The sequence below is a fragment of the Helianthus annuus genome, chromosome 10 (genome assembly GCF_002127325.2).
Source record: "Helianthus annuus cultivar XRQ/B chromosome 10, HanXRQr2.0-SUNRISE, whole genome shotgun sequence".
NCBI lineage: Eukaryota > Viridiplantae > Streptophyta > Magnoliopsida > Asterales > Asteraceae > Helianthus > Helianthus annuus.
In genome coordinates this window covers 110,058,264-110,073,157 of record NC_035442.2, presented here as the reverse complement: position 1 = coordinate 110,073,157, position 14,894 = coordinate 110,058,264, and the positions used below count along the sequence as shown (strand labels likewise).

At 37.1% G+C, this 14,894-nt stretch overlaps 1 protein-coding gene across 1 annotated transcript; it reads right to left on the bottom strand.

The window, feature by feature from the left end:
- Positions 1–5,305: 5,305 nt before the first annotated feature.
- On the bottom strand, positions 5,306–5,837 carry LOC110881672 (glutathione S-transferase T3-like). Its single transcript, XM_022129864.1, has 2 exons — positions 5,708–5,837; positions 5,306–5,613 (listed from the first exon to the last, which is right to left on the bottom strand). Exons 1-2 carry the CDS (start codon positions 5,835–5,837, stop codon positions 5,306–5,308), a joined length of 438 nt encoding a protein of 145 aa, XP_021985556.1.
- Between the last annotated feature and the right edge of the window lie 9,057 nt (positions 5,838–14,894).

The following is a 14,894-nucleotide window of genomic DNA, read 5'->3' as shown; positions in this document are numbered from 1 at the left end:
TATTATTATTATTAAAACTATTATTATTATTATTATAACTACAATTAATAATAAAAACTAAAAAGACTGTCTTCTTCGTTCAAAACGACAACAACCCTAAACTCCAAAATTTCAGCCGCCACCACTGATGATGACCGGAGAGTGACAGATCGTCGGAGATGGTGTGCGAGTTCGGAGACAGAATCGGTTGTGCAGTGGTGAGGATGACGACCGGAGATCGGAGGAGGTGGAGATGCGGGGTAACCGGAGTTGCAGGTTGTAACGTGATGAAGACGATGAACAGAACCGGAGGTAGATAGAGGTGATGACCGAAGGAGATGTTGATGATGAGACTTTGCTGAACGGAGAACGGATGGAGATCGACGGGGATATTAAAAGATCACTTGGAGATTAGACGATGAAGGAGATGATCGGCGGTTGGTAAATCACGGAGATGAGATGAACGGAGGTGGTGAGCTCGAGACGGAGATGATGATGAACGGGGATGGGAACGTGGTGAACGATGACCGACGATGACCGAGATGATTGATTCAGACGATGACAGTGATGCAGGCCGGAGATTGACGACCGGAGATGGTTGCGACTCGGAACCGTGGTTGCGAGTCGGACGAGTCGGAACGGTGGTTGCCCCTCGTAATGGAGTTGATGCGAGTCGGAACGAAACCGTGAAGAGCCGAAACCTTGATTGCGACTTGATGAAGATTGCGAGATGATGGATTTGAAATTTTTGAGATTCGGAATGTGTTTTTGGAAACAGTGGATACCAAGAGATAATTTTGAAATTTTTTTTTTAATTATGAAAACTGGTAATGTTATTTTAAAATTAGGAAATAATTGAAACCCTTTTAAAAAGATTTGTTAGAAAACTGTTCGAAAATAAAGGAATTTCTCAAAACAACTTTTAATTTCAAATCTTTTCAAAAGTAAAACAATATCCCTAATCCATTAATAACTTCCAATAAGATCAAAATACCAAAATATACTAACTTTTGATAAAATTTCGATGAACAAACGAAGAACGCGAAGAACACGAAGAACACCGAACCAAAAAGATAACGAAAATCTTGAATCTTTGATATCAAACCGAGCCTAGAAATAGGTTCTAAAGGCTCTGATACCACTTGTAAGTCCCGTTTAACCGGATCTTTCAATGATATCAACCAATCTTGTGAGAGTGCGGAATCCAATCACAAGATGATTCAAGATAAATCGAAAAATATGAAAATCAAAGAACACAATACCGAATAATCTTTAAACTTGCACACGATTCTATTACTATCAATTAGCAAAATCGTCTGGTACAAGCTTGCAACCAATCGTCTCTCTCTCTAGAGGAAATCTGTAATTGTGAAAGTCCAACCCTAAAACAAGTAGAAAACTTGTTTATATACTAACCTAAGCCCAAGTCCCTACATGGGCTCCCCTTGGGCCTGCTTGGCCCACATGGCCTAAAGCTTGGCCCAAGTGACCTATAAAGGTCCAAAACCTAATATTAACTAACCCGGTAAAGCCCAGTTTGTAACCGTAGTCCGTTGTGTTAATTTGATGCGTCAGTCTCACACTTTAGGGCCTAACAAACCTTTTACTAAGATAAAAGTATGTTAGTAAAAAAATAATCTTGATGTAGATGTCCTTTATATTGATGAGAAATTGAGGTGTTATGGTGTAGTCTTGTTTTGTTGCGAATTACCTTATTAAAAAAAATCACAATGGTAATTTAACAAAAAAGTGTAGTCTCAGTTATCGTATAAAAAAGGACAAGGCTAAGTCCAAACCTTGCACACCCCTATTTATTTCAAACCTTGATTGGTTAGATATTCGAAATAACCAAAACCGAACCATAACCGACTTCATAACCGATTAACCATAACCGAAGTTCGGTTATGGTTATGGTTAAAGAATTCCAAAACCGAAGCTTGCGGTTATGGTTATGGTTAATGGTAAAAACTAAACCAAACCGTCCCATGCACACCCTTAGGTGGCACAATGACTATCAAGTGGACGGTATGATTTCCCGGGGGAACACCCAAGCCAAACTCTGAAGCCAATGTGGGCCTGGTTAAAAAACATAGTCTGGCCTGAGTTGGACAACGAGGCTCTCTAATTTGAGGAGTATGGTGGCCAAAACACAAGAAAATTGTCGTTAAAAATTCGATGAAAAAAAGCTAAATTTAATATTTTGAACTAATGTGGTTATTTTGATTACACCACATGAACTAAGATAATAATAGTATAGACAAAAGATCAAATACAAAGTATCTTGTCTTACAAAACGTATGAATGGAGTGGAATAGTAAATAAAACGCGGTGTCATTTTTTGTTATTATTTTAATCGCAGGGTAATTATTAAAATTACTCTATAAATGATCTTGTAGGGTAATTTCGATCTTGTAGGGTAATTTTGTAGAGCCCGTGGCGTTATAGCCTAGTGGCTCTTAGGGGTGAGATAAGGCTTTTGGAACAATAGGTCCTGGGTTCGATTCCCACAAGGGGGTTTTCTATATTTATCGGGTTTCCTCCTGAATTTGTGTATAAGCATTATGCCTAGTGGAGATGGATATGATCAGCTGGTTCTGTTGGTGGCACGATGATACTCTAGTGGTCCGTCAGTGATCCAAATTTCCCATTAAAAAAAGAGTAATTTTGTAGAGTATCATAATTACTCTACAAACAATATTGTAAGGTAATTTTGATCTACTAGATAATTTTGATCTTATTGGATAATTTTGTAAAGTATCATAATTACTCTATAAATGATCTTGTAAAGTAATTTTGATCTTGTAGGGTAATTACGATTAAAATAATTACAAAAATGTCATCACATTTTTTTTACTTTTCAATGTCATTCGTACGTTTTGTATGATAAGATACTTTGTACGAGATCTTTACTTTAATAGTATAATACTTTAACTTGTTTTTTTAAAAGGTATTTTAACTACTTTTTGAAGTCAAACATAAATGTTTGGTTGGTCCCTGTGGTTTGCAAACATTGCAAACTTAGTCCTAGTGCTTTAGTAATTACACACTTGGTCCCAGTATTTGTAAGTTTTGCACTCGTGTGGTCCTTATCATTAACTTAGGTTACATTTCTTAGTTAAATATATGTGGAATGTCTATTTTACCCTTGAACATTAAAAAATAAAAATTTAACACACATGGGTCCACCTTCTTCCTTTTTCAAAACCTGCAACCTAACTTTACTAAAAGAAGTCATCTTCTTCCACCACCATCACCTACCCACCACCACCACCACCATCACCAATACCGACAACCACATAGCGACACAACACCATGAACCGCCATCAATATCCACCGTAACCAACCATCATACACCCTAAACCTCTCCCTCTGACCAGCAACCAACCACCATACACCCCTAACCTTTCACTGTTAAAAGTGCTGCGAGACCAGAATCACTCAACTGCAGCCTTTCTAAATGAACCTTAAGTAATCTTTCAACATGATCAGTAACCAGCTCCATAACTCTATCCCAATCACTAGAACACCTAAACAACTTTAATGTTTTCAAGTTCTTCGAACCAATTATCAACAGTCACATTTAAGAGAGAGTTTCGTTACCGAATCGAATCGAGCGAATAACGACGGTGGCGCTTCTGCCCTTCGATCTCGAACCACCGTTGGCACATGAACGAGTAATTTTTTCGGTCACCAGAGCCGAGGAGTTGAAAAACGCATGCTAGACATGAATCTAGAAGAATCGAGATATTATTATTATTGTAAACATATTCTTCATCTTCTTCAACTGATTTTCCGGTGAATTTGAACAGGATTGATTTGGATCTACAACTCTCTCTCTCTCTCTTTCTCTCTCCTCAGCTCTCTTTCCGCTGAAAAAACGTGGAGGTGAAGGTGGTGGGTTTACGATGACGACGGGGGTGGTGGGTTGAAGGTGACGATAGTGAGTGTGGTTACATGGTGGTGGTGAAAGGGGGTATCAGGGGTGAATGGTGATGGTGATTTAGGTGTGACGTTGAGCAGTGGTGGAGGTGGAGATAGATGGCGGCGGAGGTGGAGATTGATGGTGGCAGTGGTGGAGATTGACGGTGGTGGAGGTGGTAATGGATGGTGATTGTTATGGTAGGTGAGAAAGATGGATGGGAAGATGAGTGTGGGTCATCTTCTTAATTTTTTAAATTGTTTAGGGTTAAATAAGTAATTTTGCATACATTTAACTAAGAAATGTAACTTAGGTTAGTGATAAGGATCACCTGAGTGCGAAAAATGCAACTAATGGGACCAAGTGTGTAATTATTAAACCACTAGGACCAAGTCTACAGTATTTACAAACCACAGGGACCAACCAGACATTTAACTCTAAAACTTTATTATACAAAGTTACAAACCAGTGAGATTTTACTTCACAAAAACAAAATACCAACTCTTTTCTACATGGATAAGACATGTATAGTGGGAGGGGAAAATAATGCCCCAACCCTTGGGCGTTTTGCGTCATATGGTAGTCCAGTCAGCATGTGAGCATTATGGAGCGTTTTTCTAAAATGTGTGTGGTGGTATAATTAGAGGTGTACAAAAAAAACCCGGTTTTAGAACCAAAACCGAAAAAAACGAAACCGGTTTTAGAACCGAACCGGTGGTTGTAGACTGGTTAGGGATCTTAATCTTCGAAACCGGTTTTAAAACCGAAACCGTTTATAAAAAACCGGTTTAAACAAGTAAAAAACCAGTTTTTTTCATAAACCAGTTAAAAACCGACCCTAACCGGTTGGACCGGTTATTGTTTTAAATAAAAAAACGGTTAGTAACCGAAACCGGTTATAAAAAAAACCGGTTTTTGATTTTGAAGAAAAAAAAACGGTTCGGTTAAAAACCAAACCGGTTATTGAAAAAACCCGATTTGTACACCTCTAGGTATAATGCCCCACCAATGATGACCCTATTATTATTATTATTATTTTCAAATTAAAACTAATAAAATTTCATTAAATAAAAAAATTACATTGCTAAAAATAAAAATAAAAAAACCGAAAACAACTAATAAAAAAATTACATTGCTAAATAAAAAAACCAATAATCTAAAGTCCGTATTTGTCACGGATTTGTTGCCGACGCATTTCTGCTAGGATCAACGCGTCGCCTACGAGGTGATCGATCGGTTTAGACAAAAAATTCTATGTCCTTCTCCATTTGCCTCGATTCTTGTATCGTGACAGTTTTTTTGTTTTCGGCGTTTCTTTCTTCCATAGTCTCTAAATGCCTATGATCGAGATCTCGAATGTCTTGTAAGCGTCGGTTCATCTCTTTGAAATCTTCCTTCATTTTGAAATTAGCCAAACGGTCCAAAACACCATTTGGGACTTCCGCGTAAAAGCTCCCAACACCTTAAGTATGTGAAAACGCCTCTCGTTTTGTTGTACTCTTCCAACATTCTTGTTAAAATACCCGCATCGTTTTGTCCGTTACCCCAATTGTCCCTCGTGCGTTGGAAGACTTCTTGGAACTGATGACATTTTTGGTTTATATTGGTCCATTTGCTAGATTTCGAATCTTTGTCCTGATACTCATCTTTACCCATCGCTTTAAAAAAAGTTTCACGAATTTTATTCCATAAAAATGGTGAAGTTTTATAGTTTACTACAAAAAATATAATGTTATATTCTTACAAAATAAAAATAAATGCTTACGAATTATTTAAAAAAATAAAACACATATATTTTAAAACGCTTACCAACTTCGGGGTCCTCCGATATGTCGAGCCACGCCCATGCTAACGCGTATTCCTCGTCTTTTGTCCAAGCTAGGTAGGTTCCCTTTCGACGTGGAGCGTTTGGTTCCTTTTTTATGAGACCGTTTACCATGTTGAGATGCTTCGGCAACGGGCTCGGGTTGTGTCTCCGGTACTGTTTCTACGTCGGGTTCAGTTTCTTGGGTTGTAGGATCGTTTTCGGACCCGAACGAGTCGATCAGAAGAGTTTATCTCAGTTTCAGAGGCGGAAACTAAGAAACTGAGTTCAATTCAGCAAGGAATACACTTTAAACTGTCGATTGTATAGATTGAATGACTTTTACAGCGTGACGACACTTCGGCAGCACTTCGTTGCCAACCGGAAGACTTGATTCTTGATTTCGCTCCAAGCTAACCTATTTATAGGTGATGTGATTTCACTTGAACACACTTCAAGCGAAATCAACATCTTACAATCCAAGCGAAATCAACAACTACAACTCGAGCGAAATCAGACCCATGTGATTTCGCTTGAAACTGATCCAAAGTCATTTCAAGCGGAATCTCTAATAATTCACTATCTCGTTTTTCGTGCCCTGATCTAATTGATACAATACAAGACTCGATACAAGACGAAGACGACAGACGGATGCACCAAGAAACTCCCCCTCGGATGTTGACGGAGTCTTCAGTGTCGAGTCTTCGCATCTTCAGTCTTTATTAGCCTTTGGGCTTCTCTTTGAAGTATCTGACGCTGTAAGCATCCTCAATCTCTATCTTCTCTTCCCTTTGATCACCAACAAACTCCTTTCCTTGGATGTTGAATCTTTTCTATTTGTTTGCACCAACATACACTCCCCCTCGAGTGTTGAGTCTTTAAATTCATCAGTTCAGAATCCATTCCAAGATCGTGACCTGGCTCTCCTCCAGCTCAGGTTATCTGCACAATCTCTACCTCAAACATAAGTTTTCTAATATAAACCTTTAACTCACTTAGACACCACTTGTAAAAATCATAAAATGATCTAACATTTAGTCTCTGATGAACCACTTGTAGGAATATAGTTTTTACCACTTGCAAAAACATTTTCTCTACAAAAATTTCTGATGACCACTTGAAAGATTTAAACTCTTAAACACACTCTCCCAAACCAACTGTCGTCATGTTTAGCACTTGGAATTTTGAAAATCAGCTCTTCAACACCAGTTGCCGAAAATCTTTTTGAATTTTTCAAAATTTATGCTAAAACACACTAAAATCTTTTTGGGATTTTTGAATATAAGAAATGCAGTAAATAAATATTTACAAACAATATCCTTGTGAGTTTGTGTAAGAGGATCATATCAGTTTATGAGACATATCACCAACACCGTTAAGCTTCATTTCATTTTAAGTTCTAAACAATTCACCTAGATTGTCAGTATACTGGTCCTCTTAAATTTTCACACAAAGTTCAACTGCTTCGAGATACGATATTAATGTCTTAAGCACTTAAACTTATTCGAGTGTCCCACCACTTGAATATACTCCCGTATCCAGATCCCAATATTCAGTCTTACAGGTGAGTATACCACAGATGATATCTGTAAAGGGGTTAGATGCGAAACCGTGAGAGCTCAGGTCAGAACTTCCGTTCAGCAGAGAGATGACGGTTCGACTTTTGGTGTGTCCCCTTTAGAGGATCTTTTCTTCAACAACACATGATTATCATTTTGCAATGTTTCATCGTTTTTTATGCTGAGGGCGGTGCTATATTTCAAGCATTTTGTGGAAAGTATTATACGGGGACTAGGTCAGAATTTCCATTCAGCAGAAGCCCCGGGATAATACCCCAGATATCACTGAGTATAAAGACCTACTATCTCAGAAAGAGAGACCTTTCAAACAAGATTTCGGGGGTTATCCATATATCCAAGAAATGTTACCTACAAAATAAGCAAGTTTGAAATTTAGGTTTATATCTCGTCACAATCTACTAAATGTATAAAAACCTACTGGCATATCCACAGTGAGATTGTTTATCACATTTTTACTTGTCATTTCTTTAGCATGTTGTGATAGTCCACTGATGTACTATCATTTCCTCTTTTTCACAACAAAACTCATTTTTGATTTTATCATGTTTTTGGCTTTTCAAATTTTCTAATGTTTTTGGATTTTCTGAAATTTTCTACTCTCCCTAAAACGCAAACACATAAAGAAATTTGAAAACAAACTGTACAAGAACTTGACAACCGATATCAAATCGCATCAATTCGCCATCCACTTGGCATAAACAATCAGAACTCCCCCTTTCAACAAACTATTTTCCCATTTAGATTTCAAAACACTTAAGTTTGTTTTAATCAAAATGGTTTTTCCGGAAAACTAGTTTAGTTGATTTTACCACTTGTAGGTATGGGGATGTGGTTCATCATATTGTCTTCAACCACTTGCATGAGGATTATATCAAGTTCAATTTAATGACCTTGATTAATCACTTTTTAAGAACCAACCTCTGTACCACTTTGTACGTAAAACAATCAAATACAAAGAATAGTGCCGATTCATGTTCCACTCTTACCAACCTGGGAACTCTGGCAAGTCAGGTTTTTCTATTCAAAGAAAATATCCACCCAAGCCTGACCAGCCTTGGGTGTTACCGAGCTACCAACGCTCGGTTTCTTACCTCCCATCTTCTTCTCATAGAACTCTTTAACCCCTTTGACTTTTCGGTCAATCATTTTTCCAAAGATATTTTCACTTTGGGGTTAAAGGCCTTTTCAACATCAAAAACCTTCTTGTCATCATAAAATTGGTTTGAAATCTCAGTTTTACCAATTTTCTTCTTGAAATTTTCAGCCCGAAGTGGTGGAAAATTCTCATCATCCACAGTCGGAACTGATTTGTCTCTATTTTCCTCAACCTGTGGCTCCTCTGATTTTGTGGAATCAGATTCATCGCCAGAAAATAGCTCCTCTGATTTTGACCTATCAGAATCATCGCTAGAACTATCACCAGACTTCTTAACAACCCATTTCTGGTTGTCAGATTTAGCTCTCTTCTTGTAAAACTTGTTTGAACATTCACCAATTTCAAATTTTGAGTTTTTGAATAATTTTGTTCTGTCAATTGGTGGTTCAAACTCAACCATTTGTTCTTTCAGTTTAGAAACTCCCTGTTTGGATTGAATTGCCTGTGAACAATTCATGGCAAGATGTCCAATTCTACCACATTTGAAACAGGTTCTAGTTTTCTTTCTCTGATCAGCATTCTTCATCTCTTCTTGCTTCTTTGCAAGGAACTCTTTGTTTGATTGTCTCCAAAATTCTTTCTTTTCTTCTTCGCCTGTTGACGTTCCTAAAACAAATGTCATTTTTGATTTAAAATCACGAACATATTTTTCATTTTTCTGTTTTTCTGTTGGAGTAAAACCTAAACCTTTCTTTTTGAAATTACCGTTATGGTTTGGTTTCTTTTGAAAACCAGAACCAGAACTGTAACCCTTTTTCTTGTTTAATCTTTGTTGCACTCTTGAGGTGTAATTTTTAGGTTTATCAGTAAGATTTAAATCTTTTATTTCAGAAATATTGATTTCTGTAAGTTTAAAAACCTTTTTTATCATTTCAGTTTTGACACCTCTTATTGGAAATTCCTTATCAGAATATAATTTGTCCGAATCATTCAAAGTATATGCCACTTTAAATGTTTCATCATTCAAATTGGATTTTGATAACAGGAATTCTTTATCATAAACTCTTTTGCCCTGTTTTTCATTTTGACCCGGAGTGCTGGACTCAGACTTTGACTCCAACATAGACTCCGACTTTGACTCCTCAGTTTCATCGTTATCTAACACATGATCCACCACTTTCTTCATCAATTGAGATTGTTGATCAGTGTCAGACGATGTAAACGTGACATCAATACTTTCTAGCAAATTGACTGAGGACTCTGACTCCCACTGTAAGTTTGTAGCCTTTTTTACTCTTTCATCATTTGGATTTCTGGGCAAATATCCATTATCCAGCGGGGGTGGACACTTGTTGTAACTGACACCTTGTTTCTTACCAGAATTACTCTTGTCGGTCTTTTTCTTTGTGTCATTCTTCTTCTTGGTCTTCTTCTCAGGAGTCTTTTCTTCATAAACTGTCTGTTCTTTAGTTACTTCATCATCTTCAAATGCTTTCATGCCTTCAACAGTTGGATAAATCATGTCAATGACATAAGAAGTACATGAGTAACTTTTCAACAAACGATTTACTCTCTCAGTCTCAATTCTTTGCAACTCCAGTTTCTGTTCAAGAACAACACACTTTTCAATGTAGTTATTCACAACTTTTTGTTTCGTCATGAATGCTCCTTGAAGAGTTTTCATAGCAGATGCTTGTTCTTCACTTGTGTCATTATACATGCTCATTGCTTTGTTCAGCACATCGTAAGATTCCTTCAACCTGTTCATGTTGTTGATCAACTCACTGTTTTTCTTTTTCATGATCTCACAAGTTTCACAGTTCACAGGAATCTCTTTGGCAATAACCTCTTCACTAATTTTGAACTTCGGAACTTCTTTTACTTTTCTTTTGACCACCGGAGTTTCATCATCACTGCTCACTGGTGTCTTGATCTTTTTCTTTTTCTTCTTGGCTTTTTCATCTTCACTATCACTTTCGGCCATCATTTTCAAATGATCTCTCATCTTTTTAGCATAGTATTCAGTATCATCATCACTATCTTCTTCAACTTGGGCAACAAAAGCTGTGTGAACAGGAGCTTGGTCAGGAATATAATCATCCCAAGTGAAATTCTCCCAGCTAAACCCTTCAGGTAACTTTTCATCATCTTGATCAATCACACATGCTTTAGCATCAGTTGGAATATATTTATCCCAGTTGAACCCTGTTCATGGCTTCTTCTCTTCTTGATTAACCACACAAGCTCTTTTTGAAGAATCTTCAATCACATTTCTTCCATGTGCAGTTTGTGCCTGATGCTGAGTTGGTTGTTGAGCAACTTGATGGTAGATGGCCTTTCGATAGTAATCATTGTTGTTGAACGGATTTTGAGCTCCACTTGCTTCGCGATTGGTGCACTCCCTCTTGAAGTGTCCTTTTCCGTGCAACGAAAACAAGTGACTTTAGATTTATCAAAACCCAAAGTAGAAACATTAGCCTCACGGAGATCATCTCTTCCTGTGATCTGTTTGAATTTCTCAGCTCTCCTCAATACACTAGCCAAACACCATTTTATATCCATCAGCTCCATTTCTTCAGCATCGATCTGGTCGTAATCTTCCTTAGTCAGCATTGGATTCCCGATCCGACCTGCAACAAAACTGCCATAAGATTCTAAAACAATTCCCAACAAAGACATATGGCTTTTAGCTAACTCTTCAGAATATTCCTGATCATTTTCAATATTCAGCACAATGTTGCATTGAAGCTTTTTGCCATTTCTAGTTGTTGAAACATTCGGATCAAATGATGGAAATGATGAAAAACTTGTGTTGCTGTTTGATCCTTTTGATGAACTACCAGATGAGTTCTTCGCGTTGAATGCAGTTTCAACTTTTGGTGACATGTTGGTTGTTTTCTCATTCAACCCTGCTTTGTAGTACAAACTTATATCTTGTTCACCATCAAACACTTTCATTCTTGAAATCTTTATCTGTTCCATTTCTTGTGCTTCAAGCTTTTCAATAAAGTTGCTCAGTGTTAGATTGTTGAAACCTTTTTTGTTTCTTAGCATCATCGAGTATGTACCCTAAGTCTCATGTGGTAATGCATCAGCCAGTTTTTCAATTAACTCCTCATTCTCTTTGGTGATACTAGCCCTCTTCATGTTCACCAATAAATTGCAGTATCTTTCAATTATCTGCTTTGTGCTTTCGTTTTTCAAACCACGAAATAAATCAAACTCTTTTTTCAGAAGTGATTTCTTGTTTTTGATCATTTCTTGGCTTCCAACAAACTTAGATCGCAATGTTTTCCAAATTGAATAAGCATTCCCAGTATGTTGCAGTAAAACCATGATATCCTCTTTGACTGCCTGTTGCAACAAACTAATCATCATCTTTTCGTTTTTGTATTTCTTTTTCTCATCGGGACTAAGATCTTTGATAGCAATCAACTCATCATCATCATTTGTTGATCTAACGTATTTCGTTTCAATACATTCCCAAGCATCTAGATAGTTTGCTTGCACCCAATTCTCAAACCGTTCTTCCCAACTCTTATACTCCTCGATGTTCATTAGTTTGGGCGGTTTTTGCATGGTTCCCGTTTCGTTTTCCAACATCGTCTTCTGAGCAACTGTGATCGGGGTAGCAAAGGCATTATAAAAATCCTCGTCCATGATTCAGTTTTTCAAAGTTCTCAAAACTGACTTTTCAAGCGAAATAGCAAACTCAAACAAAGTCCCTTTTCAAGCGAAATCCCTGATTCAAGCGGAATCAAAACAATACTCATTCAAGCGAAATCTTGGTTCGAACGGAATCACCAAAATTTTTCAAGCGGGATCACCAAGTACTTTGGAGCGGAATCACTTAACAATTTGGAGCGGAATCACACTGAACTTCCAAGCAGGATCTTGATTTCAAGCGAAATCAAAATACAATCTCAAGCGGAAACACAGTTCTGAGCGGAATCAAGACCAATCTTCAAGCGGAATCACTGTGACGTCATCATTCAATCGAACACTTTCAAGCGGAATTATCAAAATGACCAGTTTTAGTTTGAATTTTAGCCTGAAACTTTTAAGGATATGTTAAATCATGATTATGCGTGTACAGTGAAATTTTGAGCCAATTTTAACTGTGAAATGATGTTCAATTTGAAAAGAAGGTGTAGAAAAACAGAAAACGCAGCTGAATTGGTATGAACTCTTCCTCCTGAGCTCTGATACCACTTGTAAGATCGTTTTCGGACCCGAACGAGTCGATCAGAAGAGTTTACCTCAGTTTCAGAGGCGGAAACTAAGAAACTGAGCTCAATTCAGCAAGGAATACACTTTAAACTATCGATTGTATAGATTGAATGACTTTTACAGCGTGACGACACTTCGGCAGCACTTCGTTACAAACCGGAAGATTTGATTCCTGATTTCGCTCCAAGCTAACCTATTTATAGGTGATGTGATTTCGCTTGAACACACTTCAAGCGAAATCAACATCTTACAATCCAAGCGAAATCCACAACTACAACTCGAGTGGAATCAGACCCATGTGATTTCACTTGAAACTGATCCAAAGTCATTTCAAGCGGAATCTCTAATAATTCACTATCTCGTTTTTCGTGCCCTGATCTAACTGATACAATACAAGACTCGATACAAGACGAAGATGACAGACGGATGCACCAACATGGGTGGACGGTTGCGAACCGCCCGTGGATGCAAAACCGTGTGGATCGTGAAAGAACGGTTGCGAACCACCTATGCCTAATATTTGTGCGTACGCAAACATACTCAGGTCCAATCTCTTGAAAATTGAAGTTTGGTTGTGGTTGGGTGGTGTTCGGGCGATATGTAGTAGGGTTACCGGGTCTAGACGTAACATCGAAAGGGGGTCGGAAGGGATTCATGATATAATTTTTTTTATAAAATTTGAAGTAGTATAGAAGAGAGTAGGGTAAAGTTTGTAAAAAATAAGTGAAAATGGGTTGTTATATAGGTAAAAATGTGGAATAAAAAATATTAAAACTTTTTGGTTGTTACCGTTGAGCAACGGTCAGATTTTGAAAAGTAGCGAAAGTTTGGCATTTTAAAAAGGTCACTACTCGATTTTTTTAAAAAAGGCCTACGGGGGCAATCGGTCGGCGTGGTGGGGCGTTTTTTTGGGAAAAAACGTCAAAAACCCCACTACGGGTGGTCTAAGGCTACAGGGTGTGGTATAAAGCCCCTAGGGGCTTTATCACGCCACCTCAGCACCACCTCACCGCCACGTCACACAGGGGGCTTTAAAGTTATTTACTTTAACTTGCATGCAATGGTTTAAAGCCTCTATCATCATTACCTAATTATTATTTTTTATTTACATTTAAACATTATTTAATTTTGATATATTAATTTAGAACTCATAATTTAAATAAAAAAAATAAAATACCATAACTTAAATAAAAAAATACAATATCATAATTTAAATAAAAAATACAATGTCACTAAAAAATCACTCATCGTCTTCGTCGTTTCCTCCTTGTTCACGATAAAACAATAGGTGCTTGGTCAGATCAGCTTGAAGGTTATGTCTCCTCCTTGTTCACGATAAAATCATAGGTGCTAGGTCAGATCAGCTCGAAGGTTATGGTGTGTATCTCTATCACGTATCATCGCTCGGATAACTTCTTTTTCAGCGTATGTGAGTAGTGAGTTCGTCGGTTGGTTACTTTCATCATAACTTTCTTCACAAAACGCTCTGCCCGAGTCCTCCAATATCATGTTATGCAAGATGATGCCCCCATGTTAACGATCGAGAGGTGGTTGATGACGCCACAAAACACTAAAATCCATTACGTAGTGGGGTGGCGTTAAGCCACATCCTATCCTATGTCCTAAGGTAACGTTTGGTATGAAGGAATAGAAGTTGTAATGGAATGGATCATTCTGATGGAATAGAAAAAAACATGTTTGGTTATCATGTGGTAATGGAATGAAGCATTCCGAATGAATGTAACTCCTTCCAAATATAGCAATTTCCATTCATTGGTAAGGGAGTGTTTTTCTTTCATTCCTTCAAGGAATGGAAGAAATATATTTATTATTATTATTATTATTATTATTATTATTATTATTATTATTATTATATTTATATTTGTATTTATAATATTAATACTAATATTAATACATATCAAAATTTTTGCTATTAATTTTTTTTACCATTAGTAATATTATTATTAAGACAATTATATTTTTGTCGTTTTTAATACAATTGTGCTTTGTTATCTCGTCTTTTTGGTTTATTAAATTGTATAAAGTAATGATTCGTTTTATTCTCATATGAGTAACAAACATTACAATGGAATGGAATGATTCATTTTATTCCATTGTCCATTCCATTATCTCGTTCATTCCATTAACTCGTCCATTCCATTCACTCATCCATTCAATTACCCCTACCAAAGAGACTCTAAGTGTCAAAGTTCTCATTTAACCCCAAGAATGATACGGGCCAATAACAAAGCGCTAAAAAGATCAAGGGATATCTTTGTAACTAAT

Excerpts from the sequence above, each read along its gene's own strand:
- LOC110881672 (XM_022129864.1), bottom strand. The coding sequence starts at position 5,837 with ATGGTAAACGGTCTCATAAAAAAGGAACCAAACGCTCCACGTCGAAAG. Across the intron at positions 5,614-5,707 it reads ATCGGAGGACCCCGAAGTTG|TAAACTATAAAACTTCACCA; the intron begins GTAAGCGTTTTA and ends TATTTTTTGTAG.